Below are 21,733 nucleotides of genomic sequence, written 5' to 3'. Positions count from 1 at the left end.
AGAAAGAAAGAAAGAAAGAAAGAAAGAAAGAAAGAAAGAAAGAAAGAAAGAAAGAAGGATGGAAATCTTAAAATGTTTAACAAGCCTTACTTTAACTTCTAACAGAAGATCTGCAGAGGCAGGCAAACAAGGCCTGCCTGAACCCAGTGGCACGCAACCCCTCAAAGGGAAAGCAACCAACGGAAAGGAAAACCACCTATTGGACTAGCCAGGAGGCGGGGCCAAGATCCTCCCAATGTAGAGACTCTGCACCGGAGGAGGAGGAGGAGGGACGGCCCTGCGCAGGCGCAGGAGGGAGGGACTGCTTGGAGGCCGCTTGGGGCTCGCCTCCCGGGCGGTCTAGGCTAGGTCTGGGCCACCCGAGACTTCTTCGCTTGGAGAACCGGGTCCCATGGCGCTGCAGGGTATCCGGGTGTTGGAGCTGGCCGGCCTGGCCCCAGGCCCGTTCTGCGGCATGGTCCTCGCGGACTTCGGGGCCCAGGTGGTGCGTGTGGACCGGCCGGGCTCCAGAGGGGATGTCAGCTTCATGGCACGGGGCAAACGCTCGCTGGCGGTGAACCTGAAGCGGCCGGACGGGGCTTTAGTGCTGAGGCGCCTGTGCGCCCAGGCGGACGTGGTGCTGGAGCCCTTCCGCCACGGTGAGCCCCAGGCGCCTCCGCGGCTCCGACGGGAGACCAGACGCAGAAAGGTCCCCGCCGAAGGGAGGGGCTGGGCCGTACGAGCCCGTCACATCTAAGCTCTGTTGCCGACAGAACCTTTTCCTGTCACTGCCTTTCTAGATTTTTCTGTCGCGTTTGCTATTGTTGATCAGTCCCCCCTTGAGATGATCTATACTTGGAATCTCAGATGCTGAGGTTGCCCCTGTTCTCCTTATACCCATTTCCGCCCCCTTCCCCAGGTTCTCTTTGTTTCTAATCACTCATTTGTGCTTGTCTTTCTTAATTATTTGAGAGTCCCGAATCCTGTGAGAATCTAAGGAAAGCCAAAGATTGCCTTCCTGGAAAATTGCATGTAGGTACATAGTCGTTTTTCTACCGTTTTGGGAGTTGGTGTACCCTCTAAAGCCTCTAGACCCAGGCTAACATTCTCTGCGGTAAATCCTAGTGTTACAAGTTCCTTCCAGCTTCAGCTCAATTTGGTTTACAGTTTGCTTCCTGGAGCCACCTTTTCCATCCCCACTGTTTTCACCTTTTTATAGACAGATGATGGCCAAATCTGTAATCGTACCTCCATCTTTTAGAGCCATAGACCGCTGAAATACACAGACCGTGCACGTGTCTTAACTGGCTATCTCCCAGGCACTGCAACTTCCATAAATCCCCAAACAAGCACATTATCTTACCTCCAAGAATAACGTCTCCTCCTGTGTTATTTTTTTATTTTTTATTTTTATTTTTATTTAAAATTTACATCCAAATTAGTTAGCATATGGTGCAACAATGATTTCAGGAGTAGATTCCTTAGTGCCCCTTACCCATTTAGCCCACCCCCACCCCCCACAGCCCCTCCAGCAACCCTCAGTTTGTTCTCCATATTTGAGTATCTTATGTTTTGTCCCCCTCGCTGTTTTTATATTATTTTTGTTTCCCTTCCCTTGTGTTCATCTGTCTTGTCTCTTAAAGCCCATGTATGAGTGAAGTCATATATTTGTCTTTCTCTGACTAATTTCACTTAGCATAATACCCTCCAGTTCCATCCGCGTAGTTGCAAATGGCAAGATTTCATTGTTTTTGATTGCCGAGTAATACTCCATTTTATATATATACCACATCTTCTTTATCCATTCATGCATCGAGGGACATTTGGGCTCTTTCCATACTTTGGCTATTGTTGATAGTGCTGTTATAAACATGGGGGTGCATGTGTCCCTTTGAAACAGCACACCTGTATCCCTTGGGTAAATACCTAGTAGTGCAATAGCTGGGTCATAGGGTAGTTTCTATTTTTAGTTTATGGAACCGCCATACTGTTTTCCAGAGTGGCTGCACCAGCTTGCATTCCCAGCCTCCTGTGTTATTTTTCTCATTAAATGGAACCAGTACTCTCCCAGCTGCCTGAATCCAAACCCTGTACTCTGCCCATGACTCCAAATATTGTTAACTGCATTTGCTTTCAGTTATCAGGAATCCAGACATTCTTCCTCCTTAGCTTGTGTAGCTTCCTTCACGCTGTTGTAACAGCCTTTTTAAAGATGATGTGTGGGTCTAGCACAATTTGGATCCATTCTCAGCTCCCAGGGCAATCTTGCTCAAAGTACAAATCCAAAGCTTTGCCTGATATATAGCAGGAAGTCAGTAAATGTTTGGTGCATGAATTGAATATCTGTGGGGCACCAGGCATATTAAATGTTAAATCATTTATTCACACAGCCAGATTGGGGGATTATAATAATTTAATAATTAGGATTATATCATAATTTAATAATGCCCCATTTAAAGATAGAGGCTCAACATGGTTGACTCCACGATCTTGCAATTAGAAGGAAAATAGAGGGGTGCCTGGGTGGCTCAGTGGGTTAAGCGTCCGACTCTGGCTCAGGTCATGATCTCGCGGTCCGTGGGTTGGAGCCCCGTGTCAGGCTCTGTGCTGACAGCTCAGAGCCTGGAGCCTGCTTCAGATTCTGTGTCTCCTTCTCTCTGTGACCCTCCCCCATTCGTACTCTGTCTCTCTCTGTCTCAAAAATAAATAAACATTAAAAAAAATTTAAAAAAAAAAAGGAAAATAGAGCTGTGAATACAGATGTAGCTGCCAGGTGAGAGGATTGTGGCTGGTGTTTAGGTAGAAGACTAGAGTTTTCTGTAATTTACTATAGCTTTAGGAAGACAAAACTGTAAATATATAGTCTTCATTATTTTTTTTTAATTTTTTTTTTCAACGTTTATTTATTTTTGGGACAGAGAGAGACAGAGCATGAACGGGGGAGGGGCAGAGAGAGAGGGAGACACAGAATCGGAAACAGGCTCCAGGCTCTGAGCCATCAGCCCAGAGCCTGACGCGGGGCTTGAACTCACGGACCGCGAGATCGTGACCTGGCTGAAGTCGGACGCTTAACCGACTGCGCCACCCAGGCGCCCCAGTCTTCATTATTTTTAATCCCAGGAGGTTAAAAATACTAGTTATCTGGATTTTGTGCAATAAATACTATACTTATTCATAAGAGCTCTTAGATGGTATTGTAGCAAATTTTATCACTGACATTTTGGTGAGCTTTGTTGTGAAGATGCCCATGCTAGGCACTTCAGAGACCCATGGAAACAGATCAGGTGTGAATTCTGCCAGAGGAGCTTCTAAACTGAGGGGAAGATGATGGAATATATACACAAAAGCACAGTGTGAGGTAGGAGGTGGCGGATGATGGGGGCACAGAAAAATAAAAGACCTTAAAAGCTTTCGAAAGTGAATTTTTGACTAAATTCAGCCCCAGGGTAACTGTTCTAGGAGAACAAGCCATTTCTAATAAATTACTAAAGAGAGTATTTGGGGAACTATAAAGGCACTGACTAAAGGAAGGAATGGCCCACTATGGGGATTGCAGGAACTTGGATATGCCTGAAGGGAATTAAGGTGGGGCTGGAAGGAAATAGGATTTGGGGGCAGAAGTCACACATTCCAGAAATGGTGGCTTCACTCTGTGTCCTTAATTATTGGAAACGTGCTAAAACCCACAACAAACGTTATCGGTATGATTTGGAAGAGTGCCATTTTATGTTTGCCACAGAGAGAGGATTGTTCCTATCCTCAATTCATCCCTCTTAGAAAAAAAAAAAATCTTTGTTCCCTTTCTCTTAAGGTGTTATGGAAAAACTCCAGCTAGGCCCGGAGATTCTGCAGAGGGAGAATCCAAAGCTCATCTATGCCAGGTTGAGTGGATTTGGCCAGTCAGGAAGATTCTGCAGGGTAGCAGGCCATGACATCAACTATTTGGCTTTGTCAGGTATGTTGACAAAATAATTTCTCTACACCTTTTATTTTGTTCCCAGTCAAGATTTACAGTTACACCAACTAAAAAGAATTTTTTAAAGGTGAAAATTTAAATATTTATCAGAATCAATAAGGAGAGCATGGTTTGAAAAGAGTTGGTTTGTCATAGAACACTTATTCCCAACCCCTTTCCCTCTGACTTGACACATTTGAGGGATAATATACTCTCACTAGTCACATTTACTTACTACATTTCTCACTACAATTCTCAGGCAAGACCCTGCCAGGAAGTAAGAGCCTTGGTGGTAATGGGGATGGCTGTTGTACAGTTCTAAAATGCTGATAGAGTTTGATCTGAACTCCCCTTTCTTTCCACCTCCATTCTGAATCATTGCCTGAGTCACCATTTTAGACTTCTGTGAATACCTGTAGCTTTCAGGTCATATTGTCACTTTATTAGAATTTTTGCCTGTGAGAACATGTCTTAGAATGGCCTGATCCTAGAATTCTAAAAAACTGTGTGTTGTTGAATAAAGGCCTCAAATTTCCTGTGAGTACACATTTAAAGATTGAGGATGAGAGTGTGGGTAGAATTGTTTTTTCCATCTATTTAAAAATAGAATTACTTTTATTTTTTCTTGTGTTTGATTATTTTCCTGCATCTCTAATAAGACTGAAAGTGGATCATAACTGTTGGTAAGCCATAATCTAAATTGCTAACAATAATTTTTTCCTCGAAACTCAGTGAGTAAAAACTTAGCAATAAAATTCTGAAAGTGTTAGTTGGAATAAAGTTTTAGAGAGAAAACAACAACAAAACAAAACAAGGAGCCTTGTTGGGGGAAAAGCCCGTTTATAAATATGCTGACTAGGTTTAGATTTGGAGAAGCGTCATGTACCGGTTTTCACCGTGTCGGCAACTAGAATGATTGGTTATTCCTTGTAAGATGTTCATGTATCTATTTAAAAGTGACATTCAATTTACATTTCGTGTTCCTTGATTTCTTTAAATTATGTAGGTATTCTGTCAAAGATTGGCAGAAGTGGTGAGAATCCGTATGCACCACTGAATCTCCTGGCTGACTTTGCTGGTGGTGGCCTCATATGCACACTGGGCATCTTGTTGGCTCTTTTTCAACGCACACGCTCTGGCAAAGGTCAGGTCATTGATGCCAGCATGGTAAGTGTTAACTGGGGGAGGTGATAAGCCTACCAGTTGTTCTAAGCATGATAGGCGGCTGCCTCAGATTGTTTTGTGAATAAGAGATAAATGAGATTTGAAGTTTGAATCCAAATTATCCAGGATATCCTTTTTTTTTTTTTTAATAGCCTCATATCCTTTCATTGAGTATCTTGTTTGTAGAATCAGTTAAACTTTTCATGACTCATCTGATTCCTGCGTTGGTTTCAACAATCTTCCCCTGCCATTTCTTGTGCTTAGAATACAGTTTTCAAGCAATCTTCATTAAAAACTGGGCTCGGGAAGAAAGTCTCCCTTAGCAGACAGAGAAGATTCTTAAGGGTGCTAGAGTAAAATTGGACCAGTCTAGACTTTCCTGTTACAGTTTGCAGGGGAGACTCCAACATCATGAAGCTTCAGTTTTTTCACTGTCACGCACTGAGTACGTGCCTTGCGTTATGCTAGGCGCTTTCCCTGTGTGATTTCTCCTAATCTTCAAAACACCAGTTCCACTTGGAATACTTTATTTGAAGAAAGGAGAAACTGAAGCATAGAAATTTGTCCAAGTTCTCACAGCCAGTTGATAAGAGCCCAATCCAGCATTCTATGTATGTATTTGCATTTAGACAGATCTTTGGAGGGAGAAGGAAGATGGGTTTGAGGAAGAGAAGACTGGAGGCAGAGGGACAGTTACTGGGTTGTTGCTGGGAGATACGAGCAAGTACTAAAGTCATTGATGGTGGAACAGGTCTGGATCTGAAGGCTATTTGAGACCTAAAATTGCCAGGATCTGGTGATGCGTTGGCAGTAAAGGGAGAGCGAGGAGTCAAGGGTGGCTCCCGTGTTTCTGGCTTGGATGACCTGGTGGATGGCATCACTGGCACCTTGGGGGCGGACTGCCAATGGAAGAGGCAGTATGGGTCAGTGGTTAAGAGCACGGATTCTGGCACCTGTTTCCTCCACCCCAGCTCTGCCGCTGACTGGTTCTGGGACTTGGGTGAGTTACTTACCTCCCTGTGCCTCGGCTTCTTCTTTGTAAAATGGAGACAGTAATGGTACCTGCCTCATAGCATTGTTAGAGAACTAAGCGAATTGATGCCTTGTTCAGTGTGTAAACAATGCCTGGCATAGAGGAGGTGCTATGTAAGAACTTGGTATTATTACTGTTGTTGTTATTCTTGTATGATAAGAGGAATTCAGTTTGGGTCATTTCAAGTTTGAAGTCTCTTTCAGATATCCAGACAGAGTGAGTACTTGAAGTTAGAGACTAGAAACAGGTTTTATTGTCATTTGGAAGCCACATGAGACCGTGTGGTCCTCTAAGGAAGGGGACAGAGCACCATATTTGAAGAGTGGGCAATAGAGAAGTCAGGGCATAAGGAGAGCAAAGTGGAGAACCGAGGAGTGTTTCCATGGAAACGAAAGATAAAGAAAGTGCTAAAAGAAAAAAAAGGAATGGTCAGAGGGTCAGGTGTCAGTAGAGACCTTAAGAGTTTATTTATTTTTTATATATTTTTAAGTTTATTTATTGAGAGAGAGAAAGCGAACAGGGGAGAGGCAGAGAGAGGGGGGAATCCCAAGCAGGCTCCACACTGTCAGTGCAGAGCTTTACATAGAGCTTGAACTCACAAACCATGAGATCATGACCAGAGCTGAAATCAAGAGTCAGAGGCTCAACTGACTGAGCCACCCAGTTACCCGCCTCAAGAGTTTAGATCTGAGCACTGTAAATTGGATTTGTCATTGGTGACCTTTTGCAAAAGCCATTTCCATGGCCCTTATCTTGGGGGCTTGGCTTATGCTTCCTTCTCACAGGCTAAACCCTGTGCTATTTCTCTTCCTTCTGATACTTTTATCAGGATACATTTGCATGTCCTTTGTGTCCATCTCTAAAGTGTGGTGTGTGATTGATCTTTTTTTCTTTTAATATTTATCTGAGAGAGAGAGAGAGAGAGAGAGAGAGAGAGAGAACAAGCAGGGAAGGGGCAGAGAGAGAGGGAAACAGAGGATCCAAAGAAGGCTCTGCACTGACAGCAGAGAGTCCGATATGGGGCTCAAACTCACGAACTGTGAACTCATCACCTAAGCTGAAGTTGGACACTTAACCCACTGAGCTACCTAGGCGCCCCTGTGACATACTATTTGGTATGTCAGCTGTCAGAGCCATAAAATCAGGTGTGTGTGAGATTTCAAGTTTAAAGGGAAAGTTGGGATGTCTCCAAAGATATAGCGAGTAACTGTGAGAAACTCCGTGGACCCCCAATTCCAGCTATTTGATATGAGGGTGCTTTGCTGGCCTTCTCCTTGGGGTTCAAGAATCATTAGGATCATAAAGCCGTGAGGGTAGGGAGGTAGTCTTCTCTGGAGAGCCACATGCATCCAGCCTTGTGACAATTATACCTGAAGATGTGAATCCATTCCTGTTATTTCAGAATTCAGTGGGGAGTTGGCATTCCCAAACTAGTTTGTCTGGACTCAGAAAACCTGTATATCTGCTGCTCATGTTTTATGTTAATTGTGTAACTTTCTAGTGATTGTTAAGGTATATTAAATATTCAGTATAGTTTTCTTTGGCTTGGAGTCAAGCTAGAGTATACTAAATTTAACTGTAATGTGGTTTACCTTTAAAATGTGATAGTTTCCTATTACCTATGTGTATGTGTTTATAGGTATTGAGACCAAAAGAAAGATTTTTTCAAAACCTCTTTGCTTTATTTTTAACTTTTTATGCTGACAGTTAAAAAAAAATTTTTTTTTTTTAACATTTATTTATTTTTGAGAAACAGAGTGAGACAAAGCATGAGCCGGAGAGGGGCAGAGAGAGAAGGAGACACAGAATCTGAAGCAGGCTCCAGGCTCTGAGCAAGCGGTCAGCACAGAGCCTGATGCGGGCCTTGAACCCACAAACTGTGAGATGACCTGAGCCAAAGTCAGAGGCTCAACCGACTGAGCCACCCAGGTGCCCCTATCCTGAAAGTTTTTAATGTATATAATTATGGAGAGAATATATAATGAACTTCCGTGTACCCTCACTTGGCTTCAAACATTATCAACATTTGGCAGTCTTATTTGAAAAGAACAACAAAAGTAGTTCCTTCTAAGTCTTTTCTGAACTGTATTTTCTGAACTGAATAGTGGAGAAACCCTCTATCATAAACCTGTTCTAACACACTTTCTTGAAATAGCAAGAAGTTGTGTAATTAGATACAGTCTTCCTGTACTCTAAGAAATATTGTTACACAAATGTTAAAAAAAAAACTAAGTGGAAATTAATTGTTGTTTTATAGTTTAAATGTCTGGATTCATATTGTATACTGTTTCTTTTCCAAAGGTGGAAGGAACGGCATACCTAAGTTCTTTTCTGTGGAAATCTCAACAAGTAGGACTGTGGGAACGACCTCGAGGACAGAACATGCTAGATGGTGGAGCACCTTTCTACACAACCTACAGGACAGCAGATGGGGGCTTCATGGCTGTTGGAGCAATAGAACCCCAGTTCTACAAGCTGCTAATCAAAGGTAAGTAATATTCCTGTGCCTCTCCTGCTCCCTCCCCTTTTCTTGTGGGTGTTCTTTAACCTCGATTTTAGGCCTTTTAAATTCATTATGTCTTTTATTATATATCCACTTTATGATTATAATTATAATTATATTGTGGGGCATTTCCCTTATGTTTAAATTTACAGATACTTTCATAAGTCTATAAAATAGCTCAGAGTTTTAAAAAATAACCCATTTTATGCGAGTTCAATTTTTCGTTACATTTCATACTCAGCAGTGTCAGATATTTATGTTGCCCTTGCGTGCCCCTGTCTTATTCTCAGAAATGATGTGCTGGTTCTGCCAGTCCTTATTCCTTGATAGATGCCCCCATGGGGTGCCAGAGCACAGAGTGACTTCGGTGAATAAGATTCTGTTGGAATATGTTGTTATCACTTGATGCTTCTAAAGTTTACCTTTCTTGCAGATTCTTGTCTCATTTGCATGTGGCCACAAGTTAGCAGGAGAATTTGCGATCTCTTCTTCTCTAATTAAACAATCAGACTAACATTTTGTTCCTGTAACATGTTTGAATTTGAAGTTTACTTTACAGGTAAATGAATAGCTAAGAAGTTTTAGAATATACATTGAAGAGGTAGGACAAGCTGGTCATGGTGTGTCTGTCTTTTCAACTTCACGGTTGGAGTCTCATTATGTTTCGTAGCTTTTCAGATGCAGTATACTACTCAAAGTTGTTTGCATATAGCTGAAATCATTGTTTTTTGCTAGCATCAGAAAGTGTTTTATGATCAACAGTATTAACTTCACTAACTTAAATATAGTTGGAAAAACAAACAACAAGATGGTTTATGTAGATCATAAAAGTCTTTCTGTTCCAAAATTAAAACTAAGAATGGAAGGTATTAATTCAAAATTAGGGACAGAACAATGCTATATGAGGGGCTGAACACAGAGGGATCAACACCCTTACCTCAGTGGTGCAGGGCCTTGGAAGGCAGGAGGGATATAGCAAGGTGAAGTTTGTACCTGACATAAATCTTGTGTATTTATGCATTGTCTGTAGAGAATTTAAACGTAATAATAAAATTGACTAAACTTCAGTCCGTTTTTTTTTTGTTTTTTTAGACAGAGTGTGAGTGGGGAAGAGGGGCAGAAGGGGAGAGGGAGAGAGAATCTTAAGCAGGCTGAGTGTTCAGCACAAAGCCCAACACAGGGCACAATCCATGCCCCTAGGATCATGACCTAAGCCAAAATCAAGAGTCGGACACTCAACGGACTGAGCCACCCAGGTGCCCATCAGTCAGCTTTTTGTCATCATCATTCACAGGCAATTCTAAATGACAATGGTAAAATAAACTCATTGAAAAAATTTTGTTAGGAGAGGCTGAGTGGCTCAGCTGGTTAAGCATCTGACTTCGTCTCAGGTCATGATCTCATGGTTTGTGAGTTCGAACCCCTTGTCAAGCTCTGTGCTGACAGCTTGGAGCCTGGAGCCTGCTTCAGATTCTGTGTCTTCCTCTCTCTCTGGCCCTCCCCAGCTTGCGCTCAGTCTCTTTCTCGCTCAAAAATAAATCAACAGAAAAAGAAAACAAATGTTAGTTTGAGTTCTAAACAATTGCTACAGCTATTGTTGAGTTCTAATAACATATGTAAGATCTATTAGCACATTTTTATACTTAGCCTTTAGTAAATATTACATAGAAATTATTCAGAGAACTCCCAATTTTACGGTCTCACTCCTGTGTTTTCTTTTAAAATTTGTATAGTTTCAACGTCCACATTTAGGTCTCTGTTAAATTATGATTAATTTTTTTGTATGGGGTGAGGTAGGGGTCCAACTTCATTGTTTTGCGTATGGCTATCCAGTTTTCCCAGCACTGTTTGTCAAAAAGACTATTCTTTCTCCATTGAATGGTTTTGGCGTCTTTGTTGAAAATCAGTTGGCCATAATTGTAAGGGTTTATTTTTGGACTCATTGATGTACATGTCTACCCTTATGTCAGTACCACACTGTGTTGATCATTGTAGCTTTGTAGTAGGTTTGAAATTAGGAAGTGTGAGTCTTCCAATTTTGTTCTTTTTTAAGATTGACTATTCGGGGTCCCTTCCATTTCCATATGTATTGTTTTTAATGCTTATTATTATTGAGAGAGAGAGACAGAGTGTGAGTCAGGGAAGGGTAGAGAGAGAGGGAGACACAGAATCTGAAGCAGGCTCCAGGCTCTGAGCAATCTGCACAGAGCCTGTCACGGGGCTTGAACCCATGAACCACGAGATTATGACATGAAGCGAAGTTGGACGCCCAAACGACTGAGCCACCCAGGGGCCCCTCCATATGTATTTTAGAATCATCTTGCCAATTTCTGCAAAAAAGGCAGCTGGGATTTTGATAAGGGTTGTGCTGAATTGTGCATCAGTCTGGGGAGTATTGCCATCTTACCAGTATTAAGCCTTAATACCCATGAACATATATGATGCTTTTCATTTATAGAGGTCTAGAATTTTTCCATTGATACTTTGTAATTTTCAGTGCACACACCTGCACTTATTCTGCTAAATTTATAGAAGAATTTTATTTTTTTTTTTTAATTTTTTTAACGTTTATTTATTTTTGAGACAGAGAGAGACAGAGCATAAACGGGGGGGAGGGTCAGAGAGAGAGGGAGACACAGAATCCGAAACAGGCTCCAGGCACCGAACCATCAGCACAGAGCCCGACGCGGGGCTCGAACCCACGGATGGCGAGATCATGACCTGAGCTGAAGTCAGACGCCCAACCGACTGAGCCACCCAGGCGCCCCAAGAATTTTATTATTTTTGATGCAATTGCAAATGGTACATTTTTGTATTGTTCGTTATTAGTGTATAGAAATACATAGTAAGTAGTTACTTTTGTATATTGATCTTATTTCCTGCAACCTCACTGAGCTCATTTTTCTTCTAAGTGTGGATCTCTGAGTTTATCTTGCTTGATTTCCTTAAGATTCTTGGATGTGCAAGTAATTTGTTTTTCATCAAATTTGGGAATTTTTCAGACTTTTTTTTCTTCTAGGATTTTCTCTGCCTTTTTCTGTCTCTCTTCTTGTGAGACTCCCTTAATGCATATGTTGGTATTTGTGTGTGTGTATGTACACATTTAGCTTTCTTGTAACAAAACAGCTTGTGGACCTTACCATTTAAAATTGAGCATCATCTTTCCTTTCCAGTGAAACAGAAAGAAAAATTAAAAATAAACGGGAACAAAATTACAATAGACAATGTCAATTTCACATAAGATCCTACAGGTTCTTCTGATTCTCCCCTCAAGTGGCAGGGCTCAAGTTATCATTAGGAGAGAATTTTGTTTTAAAAATGTCATCTAAAACTGCAAAGATATCCGTTAAGCATCATAATTAAACATGCCAGCAGAGAAGCCATGTTGTCAAAAGGCTCACCCAAACATCTCAAACTCACCCTTTGCTGACCTTCTATAACCCCATTTTTTAAATTTCTTTTTTCTTTTTTTTAAACAGGAGGAAGTAGGCAGATAAATGTTGGTAAATGCTAACCTTCCATATTCATATACAGACACAGAGTAATCTCTGAGCCCAATAGAAAGAGAAAGGAGGGAGAAAGCTAGAATTCTATGTACTACTACACAGGGGCCTACCACCTTCCAGCTTCCAGCAGAGCTAAGGGAGTAGAAAATTTTTCTTTTTTCCCAGCACAGTAGCATTGATTGCATTAAGTTTTTGTTGGGACAGGAAAGGATAAAAATTGAATGTTGAAGAGAAAGGGGTAGAGATTCTTTTCCCACTGTATTCTGCTCATGGTATTCCCCCCCCCCCCCAAATAAGTTGAAAACCATGGTGTAATGGGAGAGAAAAGAGACTTCAAAAAAACAGGACAAATGAGCTAAGGTAGGGGTGGGGGGAAGGACTGCAACTTGCTCCCAGGGACTGGAGAAAATCCCAAAAGGAAGGTTGGAACCTGTTAATGTTCCATTAGTCATCTTATCCTTCCTGCCCCTCGTTGTCCTCTCCATCACCTTCATCCTCATCTCCTTATTCATCAGTATCTTCCAGTCTTCGCCACCCCCCCCCCCGCCCCTTCTGCGTTCCCATCTTCATCATCCATATTGGGAACCAAGTAGTACTTGAATGAATTTGATCAAATATCCTCTTTGATGACATCTCCTAACTCATCTGCACCTGCATCAGAATGGTCAGGAAACCAGGTGAAGAAGCTTTCTGGTTCCTCATGCTGTCTCTTTCCGCTGGCTTTCTTCTGCATTTGACTTGGACATTTCATCAAATCCTTTCAAGATTTCCGTCTGATTTCAGTAGCTTTTGAAGATGGATCACCACTCTCATTCAGATGAAATTCTTTGGAGAGACCTTTATTTTCAAAGTGAGGGTTTTCATCAAAATAAAAATCTATCCTGTAACTTGATTTAATATCTTCAAATGCTGTCACTTCACCTCTTGTCAAGTAATGTAGTGCCTCTTCATCTCCCTTCCCAAGCAGTGCAGAAACTTGTGGGATTGTTACCCCCTTGTGGGATTTTGGCAGTCGATTCCAACTTCTTCTGAAAAAATGGTTGGCAGAGTTTCTTATATTTCTGTTCTACTTTCAAAGTCTTCTCACTGGCTTATTCGTTAAGTCTGTCTGTTCCATTTTGTACTTCATCAGGATGTTCAGTTGTTGGCTGTTCTTGTTCTCCCTTTGGCAAGGGTTGAGAGGGTGCTGTCTCCTCTGGCTTGGAGGCAAGAGGCAGTCTCAGTTTCTTCATTTGAGGTGAGAGTGAAGACTGGCATTTGGGGGCCATTCTGTGAAGAGAGTCCAGGAAACAAGAGAAGACGCATGTCTGGAAGAAGCTCTGATGACTCCATATTTCGGTATTCTTGATGGTGTCCTACAGGTCTCTGAGGTTCTGTTCATTTTTCTTTGTTCTCTTTTTGTTATTCTCTTTTCTTTCTTTCCTCAGTATACCTCTTTTTGAGTTCGCTGATTCTTTCTCTTGTCAGTTCATGTCTGTTGCTAAGTCCTTCTTTTAAAAAAAAAATTTTTTTAAATGTTTTATTTATGCTTGATGGAAAGAAAGACAGAACATGAATGAGGGAGGGGCACTGCAAGAGAGGGAGACACAGAATCTGAAACAGGCCCCAGGCTCTGAGCTGTCAGCACAGAGCCCAACGTGGGGCTCGAACTCATGGACCGCGAGATCATGACCTGAGCCAAAGTTGGACGCTCAACTGACTGAGCCACCCAGGTGCCCTTTGCTGAGTCCTTCTAATGAAAGTTTTATTTGTTATATACTTTTCAATTCCAGAATTTCTATTTGGCTTCTTTTTTAACAATCTAACTCTTTATTGATATTCTCTTTGATTAGACATCATTCTCAAATTTTGTTGAATTTTTCAGACGTGGTTTCCTTCAGTGCTTTGAATATATTTAAAATAACTAGTGGGGCGCCTGGGTGGCACAGTCGGTTAAGCGTCCGACTTCAGCCAGGTCACGATCTCGCGCTCCGTGAGTTCGAGCCCCGTGTCAGGCTCTGGGCTGATGGCTCGGAGCCTGGAGCCTGTTTCTGATGCTGTGTCTCCCTCTCTCTCTGCCCCTCCCCCATTCATGCTCTGTTTCTCTCTGTCCCAAAAATAAATAAAAAACGTTGAAAAAAAAATTTAAAAAAAAAAATAAATAAAATAACTAGTTGATTTAAAGTCTTTGTCTAGTAAGTCCAGTATCTGGATTTTTTCAGGGACAGTTTCTGTTGATTCCTTTTTGTCTTGTGTAAGGGCCACATTTGCTTCCTTCTTTGCATGTCTCACAAGTTTTGTTGAAATTGGATATTTGAAATAATGTAAAATGACCACTTGGGAAATCAGGTCTTCACTTCCCTTCCCTCTCCCCTATCCTGGATTTATTATTGCTGCTATTTGTTTATGTAATGACTTTCTTGGACTAAATCTGTGTTCTTCGGTATGTGCAGCCACAGAAGTCTGTCTGGTTAGCTTGGTCATCAGGTAATAACTGGATAGAGATGTCCTTAAATGCCTTGAACCAATAAATTTCCCATCCTTTTCTGTGTCTTTACTTCTTGCTTGTGCAGACTCAGGGTCAGCCAGAGGTGAAAGATTAGGACCTTCTCAGATCTTTCCTGGGCATACTCATAGCCCTATATATGTGCCTTCTAAATTCCCGGAAATATGTTGGAGCATTTCAAAGCCCCCCATGAACATCCTATTCCCCACTTTTTTTCTTTTGTTTGTCAGCTTCTTTTTATCCCAACAGGGAATGCCACCTCAGATAACTATGATATTAAATAGTTGTCACTGATTTTTTTTTTTTTTTTTGATAAATGTTAACAGTGTTCCAGAAATAAGGCATTGTGAGCTCCAAGTCAGATCAAATAAAGACAAGCCATGAGAATGGAGCCTTTCAGGGAGCTGCTAGACAAATGGCAGTTCTTGGGGGATGGGATTTGGGGGAAGCTCTCAACTCATTTCAGTCCTGCCGTGGCTGTTACCCTGCTAGTTGTTTTACAGAGCTGTGACTGAGAGCCTGTTGGTTTTCATGACTACCACAGAGCTGGGGAGAGAGGGAGAAATTAGTGCAAGTTACAATACCACAAGGCTTACTGATCTTATGAGATGCAGTTGTTTTTCCTAAATAAATGCTCTTTGGATTGTTGTAAACTTTTAATTTCCAGAGTTACAAAAAAGTTCATTCTGACAGTTTGTGCCAGGGTTCTGTTGCTTTTATGCAAGAACAGGTTTCTGAAGGTTCTTGCTCTGCCATTCCAGAAGTTAACTTCCCTCCTTGGCATGTCTTATTGTTATCTTAAAACATACGTGTTCGGAATGATCATTTCTAACATCCACACTCCACCACAAGGAGTGAATTTTTCTGGAAATATTGAAAATGAAACGAGACATTATTCTAGCAGGCTGATTGCTCCAGCCCTTCATCTTCTGACCACTTTCTCCTGGGCTTTCTCTTTCTAAGTCTAAACTCTGTAACCACTCTGATTTTTTACAGCCTCCTCTCTTTGTATCCACAGCCTTGTATGGTGTCCTTAACCTCCTCTCTCCTTCAAAGTTCATGAGGGATCCTTGGCTGACAGGTGGTTTGTGCTTCAGGCCGGCTTAACATGTTAAACCAGCTTTGGTGAATCTACATAGTCCATGCCAAAATGCCACAGCATTATCTTTCTTTCACAATATTTATTTACAAAAGTACTACTTTTATTAATCACATATACATTACTTCTCTCTCAGGCCCAGCTGGACAAGCTGCCACATCTATACTGATTTTATTACCTTATTCATTTTATCTTATATTTGAGATCTTTGAGACCATACTTTAATCTTAACATAATACAAAAGGTTTTTATAAGGTAAAAATTCTACTGTACTGTGTCTCTGCTGCTTTCTGGGGCAAAAAAAATCTGTAAATACAGAGAATTTCATGACGTTTTGAGATAACAAGACACTTATAAGTATATTCAGATAAGCAGTAGAGAATTTTTAAGTTGTTTTAAAATTTCAAAATCTTATTAAAAGAAAAGCAGACAATAACGAGTGTTGTCAAGGTTGTGAGGAAACTGCAACCCCCTATGCATTACTAGTGGGAATGTAATATGGCAGGTCCTCAAAAAATTAAATAGAATTACTATAAATTTTATGCTACCACAATTTTTAAAAGATGAAAAGTAGTTCAAAATAATACGTGTTTTAGAAAAGAATGTAGTACAGAATTTGTAAAGAAGTAAAAATTCTCTCTTGTTCTTTCACTTGGGGGAGGTTTGGTATGTGGCTTTCAAGAACTTTTTCTGTGCACATACCAACACAGTTGTTTTATTTATTTATAAATTGTATTTATATATAATATAAAATTATCAAAACTTACAATTAATAGCTGTCTTTTTGTATTCAACAGTATACTAAAGATGTCCTTTCTTGTCATTACAAAAATTCTGCACCCTCATGATATTCCTAGCAGCCATATGAAACTGTATGGTACGCCTGTACTAAAATCTAAATGTTTCCTTATTCAAGTTCATTTACGTTTTTTCCACAGCTTTGCATTGTAACAAATATTTATTTACTAATAAACATTAATCTTTGTACATGTATCATTGCATACTTACAACATGAATTTTTAACTGTTTAATATATGCCTAATATTGTGTTACAGAGCAGTAAAGTTTATGGCATGTACTTAAAATAATAAGTATTTTGTGTAATTGTGTGTATGTATGTGTATGTGTTACATGTATATATAAGATCACTTTTTGGGAATCAAAACATACTTTCCCAGGTTTTAAATAGTCTGAGTCTACAGGCCAGTCCTTAAGTCTGTTTAATTTAATAATTGATTATGCTATAAAAACTAGCTGCAATCTACAATTATATTCATGTAGGGGAGTGGTTTTAGAGTTCCATACAGGAATGTCAAGAGCACAAGAAACAGCCTATCCAAAACGTTGGTAGTTAGTCTTGTGGCCTTGATCAGAGTCATGGGCAGGATAGGAAACTATAGGCTGAGAAAGGATAATAAGACAGTGGAAAAGCTGGGGTGTCAGAATTAGGGGTAGGAGCTGGAGTCTTTTGATTTCTAGTATTTTTTCCAGTATACAAAGTTTAACCTGTGAGATCATTAATCTCAAATATAATGTCTGTTACAGGGAGAGCATATTGGATCCAATTTTATTTAGTATTATGATTCTGATCACATTCTGATTAAAAAAAAAACTGAAAAGCATGCAAAGATATTTATAACAGTAGCTATGATCTAAATCACTATTTTTTGGCTAACTGGCCACTTTATTTGTTTTTCAATCACAGAGTTTGGCGTAGTCCGGAAAAAGAAGAAAAGTAAAAGACATCCTTAGGAACATTTTTGTGTGTGTGTAGATTATAGTGATAAACCTGAAGTAATGGCTCAATGTTTTTCCTCGTATATGAATGGGTCAGAGGAAAATTTACTTGTTTATCCCACAGGTGTCTTTTCACAACTATCCAGAACTATGTGAGTTCTCCTTATTTCCTTATATATCCCAAAACCCTAAGAAGGGCCTGCAGTATTCATACCTACTTTCCTCTATAGGGATTTTCTTCTTCAAAGCAGCTTACATGCAATTAATTAGTCATCGTTCTTCTACATGATAGGGAAGGAAAGGATGATAAAAGTGAGAATTATTAGATTAACTTGACTGCACTTCTGCAAAATCACATGCATACGAAGGTCCTTTCATGATTATTCCACTCTAAGATCCACATTTAAAAACCCTCTTCCTTGTGGGAATAGAAAGTGACATTTACACCAAACTCTAGTAAAGTACTTTTGGGGTATAATTTAATCAGCACTGGAGTTCAGGTGTGTCTGCAGGGGTAGGTGCTTGTAGTTAATAAAGGAAGCAGTGAGCGGGTCCTGGGCCGAGAAGCCATCCTTTCTGTTAAATCCCCAGCTGAATGCTTTCATTTTCTCTCCACTATGTGTTGATGAGCTTTTCATGATCTCCTTCATGCTTGACACAAAAGTCTGTGTGCCCCGTTCATGATTTGACTGGTTGATCACTTTCTGTCCTGTTTGCTGTAGGAACAATTTTTTGCATGGGTGTTTGGTTACCTTACAAATCCTTTGTTCCTAGTTCACAGCAGTTTTGTAAGAGGGTAATGAGTCAAATATCACTGCTTGACTAGAGCTCTTTTATTTGTCCAAAATAAAGGGAGATGAATGTTACATGTTAAATTGCAATCTTGAATTTAATCATTTATCTTCAGGCTTCTTCCTTAAAAACTAGGATAGTCATGTGTAAAGTTGTTTAAATTTTATATTTCGTAGGGTTTGGGAACACTATATAAAATGTGGGGTTATTTGAAATCAGTATGACAGATAATAACATCTTGAGGAAATTTCTTTTTGAAAACCTACTCAGGGAAAAATCAATTTCTGGAAACTAGACCTTTACAAATAGACTACTTTTGGTGAAATGTAAATAATAAAATCTTGGCAGTAGGAAGTCAGTTTTCAGTCTTGCTACCCTATTACCTTTGCCCTTTCCGGCTACTGGCTCCAAGTTGAGTTTGAATTTTGTCTCTTGACCCATCTGAGAAACCCTTAAAGACACCCTATTTGGGACACTATGGTGAGGTCAAAACTCATTTTATTGACTATAACCACTCCACCCGAAGCATAATAATTTAAGAAATTGTGTTTTTATTCTCAGGACTTGGACTAAAGTCTGATGAGCTTCCTAATCAAATGAGCGTGACTGATTGGCCAGAAATGAAGAGGAGATTCGCAGAGGTATTTGCAAAGAAGACCAAAGAAGAGTGGTGTCAGATCTTCGATGGCACAGATGCGTGTGTGACTCCAGTTCTGACGTTTGAAGAGGTCACCCAGCATGATCATAACAAAGAACGAGGCTCATTTATCACTGATGAGGAGCAGAGTGTGAGTCCCCGCCCTGCACCTCTGCTGTCAGACACCCCCGCTGTCCCTTCTTCCAAGAGGGATCCTTTTGTAGGAGAACATACTGAAGAGATACTTCAAGAGTTTGGGTTCAGTCAGGTAGAGATCAATCAGCTTACCTCAGATAAAATCATTGAAATTAATAAGCCACGAGCTAATCTCTAAATTCCAGGCCTCACAGCTCAAGTGAATTGAATATTACGTGTTCAGTGTGGGATAATACATAAAATTGTGTGCACAGAAACACGAAGGAACAGCATCCTGGTAGACCAGCTGTTCTAATCAAGAAACAAGACTGTGAGTACACAGTAATGATTGAATTCTGAAAATGGTTAACATGATTATTGATTTAGGAATGTTTTTAGTTTACTAATATTAAATTGTGGCAGTTTTTCTGCTTTTCAATTTACTTGATAGATTATATTTTTAATATTAAGATACGAATAATATACTTTCAATGGATGAATATAATGGTTTTTATTAAATAAAGCCTTTCCCCCCTAAAGTTTACTTCTGCTTTTAAGTTTCTGAAAAGCTTTCAAGAAAGTCCTTGAAATAGCACTTAAAAAGCAATTTGTGACTCATTTAAATAACGTTGGCTCTACTGGTTACCAAAATGAAGTCCTTAGAAAAGTCTGATCCTTATATGTGGTAAGAAAATCTTTCAGCCAGCATCTTTGAATTGTAATTTTAGAAAACGTTCTTGATGTTTCCTTCAGATAACCCCCACTGTCCATCTAGACCACAGGACTAGAGCCCGGCTCTGTGTGGCTGCCTCTTAGCATCACCTACCATGTCTCTTAGTAAATTGCCACCATCAGACAATCCTGCTAGACTCTTCCTCCTCTTACAGGTTTCTGGCCTCAATTCCCATCACATCTGCCTCTGCCCCCAGTGTGCCCATGGCTTACCCCTCACTTCATTCAGGCCACTGCCCAAATGTCACCCTAGGGAGTACCCTTTCCTGACCCCTCCCTAAAATGGCAGCCACTTCATCACTTTCTTTCCCCTCTCCCGTTTCATTTTTCTTCACCTTGTGTATTATTACTGACATTATACTGATTAACCCCAGCCCTCTTAACCAACTATCTCTTAACCAGTGCACACTAGAATGGAAGCTTTAGGAAGGGCTTTATAGGTTTTGTTCACTGTTAAATCCTCACTTCCTAGATCAGTGCCTGGCTCATAGTGGAAACTTTGTAAATATTTATTAAAGAAGTGAATCTCAATAGTGAAGTGCTGTCAGTGTTCATCTTCATGGCTCCATACCGATCCGCTATGCCCAACATCCATTGCTGCCTTCATTCAGACCCCTATTACCTCTTTCCTGGACCACTGCTCTGCTTGCCTACCTGACTTACACCTCCAGTACCACTGCCGCCGCCGCCGCCGCCGCCGTCGTCGTCGTCGTCTTCTTCTTCTTCTTCTTTTTTTTTTTTTTTTTTTATCCTGTTAATCTACTGGTAATCTTTACCACATCAAACTGGTCTTTTCATTCTGTAAGATTCTTCAATGGTTCTCTTTTCTTTTCCTTATGTAACAAATATAAATCCATTTATGTAGCATATCAACCCTTTTTTATAATAAGACTTCTACCTAGCTGTTCAGTCCCATCTCTACTCCGCAGCACTTTCTATTGGACTGACTCAAGTTTCTAATTATGTGATGGTCTCTCTTGCTTCCATTCCTTTCCATATTCTGTAACATTTTCCAGGGCTAACAGTACTCCTAGCCCCTTTTGCTCCAGCTTGTTGATTTAGCAAATTTAGACTTGGCTCAAACAGCCTTCTTTGTGAAACTTCCTGTGTTTCTCAGCCCTAGGGCAGTTTTATACAGTGATTATAAAATTTGAGTCAAGTATCAGTTGGGTTCAAATATCACTCAATCACTGTGGTATCTAAGACCATTCCTGTGAAGTGCCTGGAACATCGTAGGTGCCCAGTAATTATTAGTTTTGTTCTTAGGGGTCCTTCCTAGGTTTCCATTGCACTTTGTACATATCTCCAAGGATAGTCATTGCTTTTAGTGTAGCTTACATAACTCTTCACTAGGTCATAAGCTCCCAGAGTAGTTGCTCTAGCACACACACAAGAGAATAATCTAGAGATACATTGAAATACAGATTCCTAGGCCCAACCCTAGAGATTCTAATACAGAGCGTCTAAGGCAAGACTCATGAATTTGCATTTTTGCCAAGCTTCCAGGTGATTATAATGCTCCTGGTTCAAAGACCACACTTTGAGTGCCACTGTCCTAATGGATATGAACAAAGTCTTTTCCCCTTTGCTACTGTCATAATAGGTGCTCAAAAAATATCTCTTGAAGGGTTAATGAGGGAAAGAATAAAAGCCAGTTGGCAAAAATCTGTAAATAAGCAGATGGGCTAGCTCAAAATATTGATTTCTGTGATTAATCGATTTTATACCAAATGTTTGAATGAAAAAATTGGTTTCTGTAGTTTATACTTTTTAAAGAATACAGGTATATAAATAAGGCTAATAGATTCTGTTAATGACCCATACTTTTCTTCTGAAGAGTCTAAGACCCTGTATAGAAAATGTACACTTCCTCTTTGGTTCTCTTTTGACAAACTGTAGACTTAGAAATGGGCCAGAGTGTAGGTGAGAGGAAAATAGGAGGCTCTAAGGAGGATGGAGGAGTAGCAGGCAATTGA

General features: G+C 40.3%; 1 protein-coding gene and 1 pseudogene across 1 annotated transcript; one reads left to right on the top strand and one right to left on the bottom strand.

The window, feature by feature from the left end:
* Nucleotides 1-276: 276 nt before the first annotated feature.
* On the top strand, nt 277-20,295 carry AMACR (alpha-methylacyl-CoA racemase). The gene is made up of 5 exons (XM_040494959.1): nt 277-638; nt 3,791-3,934; nt 4,941-5,101; nt 8,433-8,619; nt 18,815-20,295. The coding sequence occupies exons 1-5, from the start codon at nt 392-394 to the stop codon at nt 19,222-19,224; spliced, it is 1,149 nt and encodes a 382-aa protein (XP_040350893.1). The 5' UTR covers nt 277-391; the 3' UTR covers nt 19,225-20,295.
* On the bottom strand, nt 12,585-13,408 carry LOC121043333 (protein SET-like; annotated as a pseudogene).
* Nucleotides 20,296-21,733: the final 1,438 nt, after the last annotated feature.

This window comes from Herpailurus yagouaroundi, unplaced genomic scaffold (genome assembly GCF_014898765.1).
Source record: "Herpailurus yagouaroundi ecotype Mexico unplaced genomic scaffold, PumYag 29, whole genome shotgun sequence".
Lineage (NCBI taxonomy): Eukaryota > Metazoa > Chordata > Mammalia > Carnivora > Felidae > Herpailurus > Herpailurus yagouaroundi.
This window is presented reverse-complemented; position numbering and strand designations above follow the sequence as displayed.

Bases quoted from the DNA above. Each gene is read 5' to 3' on its own strand.
- AMACR (XM_040494959.1), top strand. From the start codon at position 392: ATGGCGCTGCAGGGTATCCGGGTGTTGGAGCTGGCCGGCCTGGCCCCA. The intron at 639-3,790 runs GTGAGCCCCAGG...CTTTCTCTTAAG, and splicing joins GCTGGAGCCCTTCCGCCACG to GTGTTATGGAAAAACTCCAG. The intron at 3,935-4,940 runs GTATGTTGACAA...TAAATTATGTAG, and splicing joins CAACTATTTGGCTTTGTCAG to GTATTCTGTCAAAGATTGGC.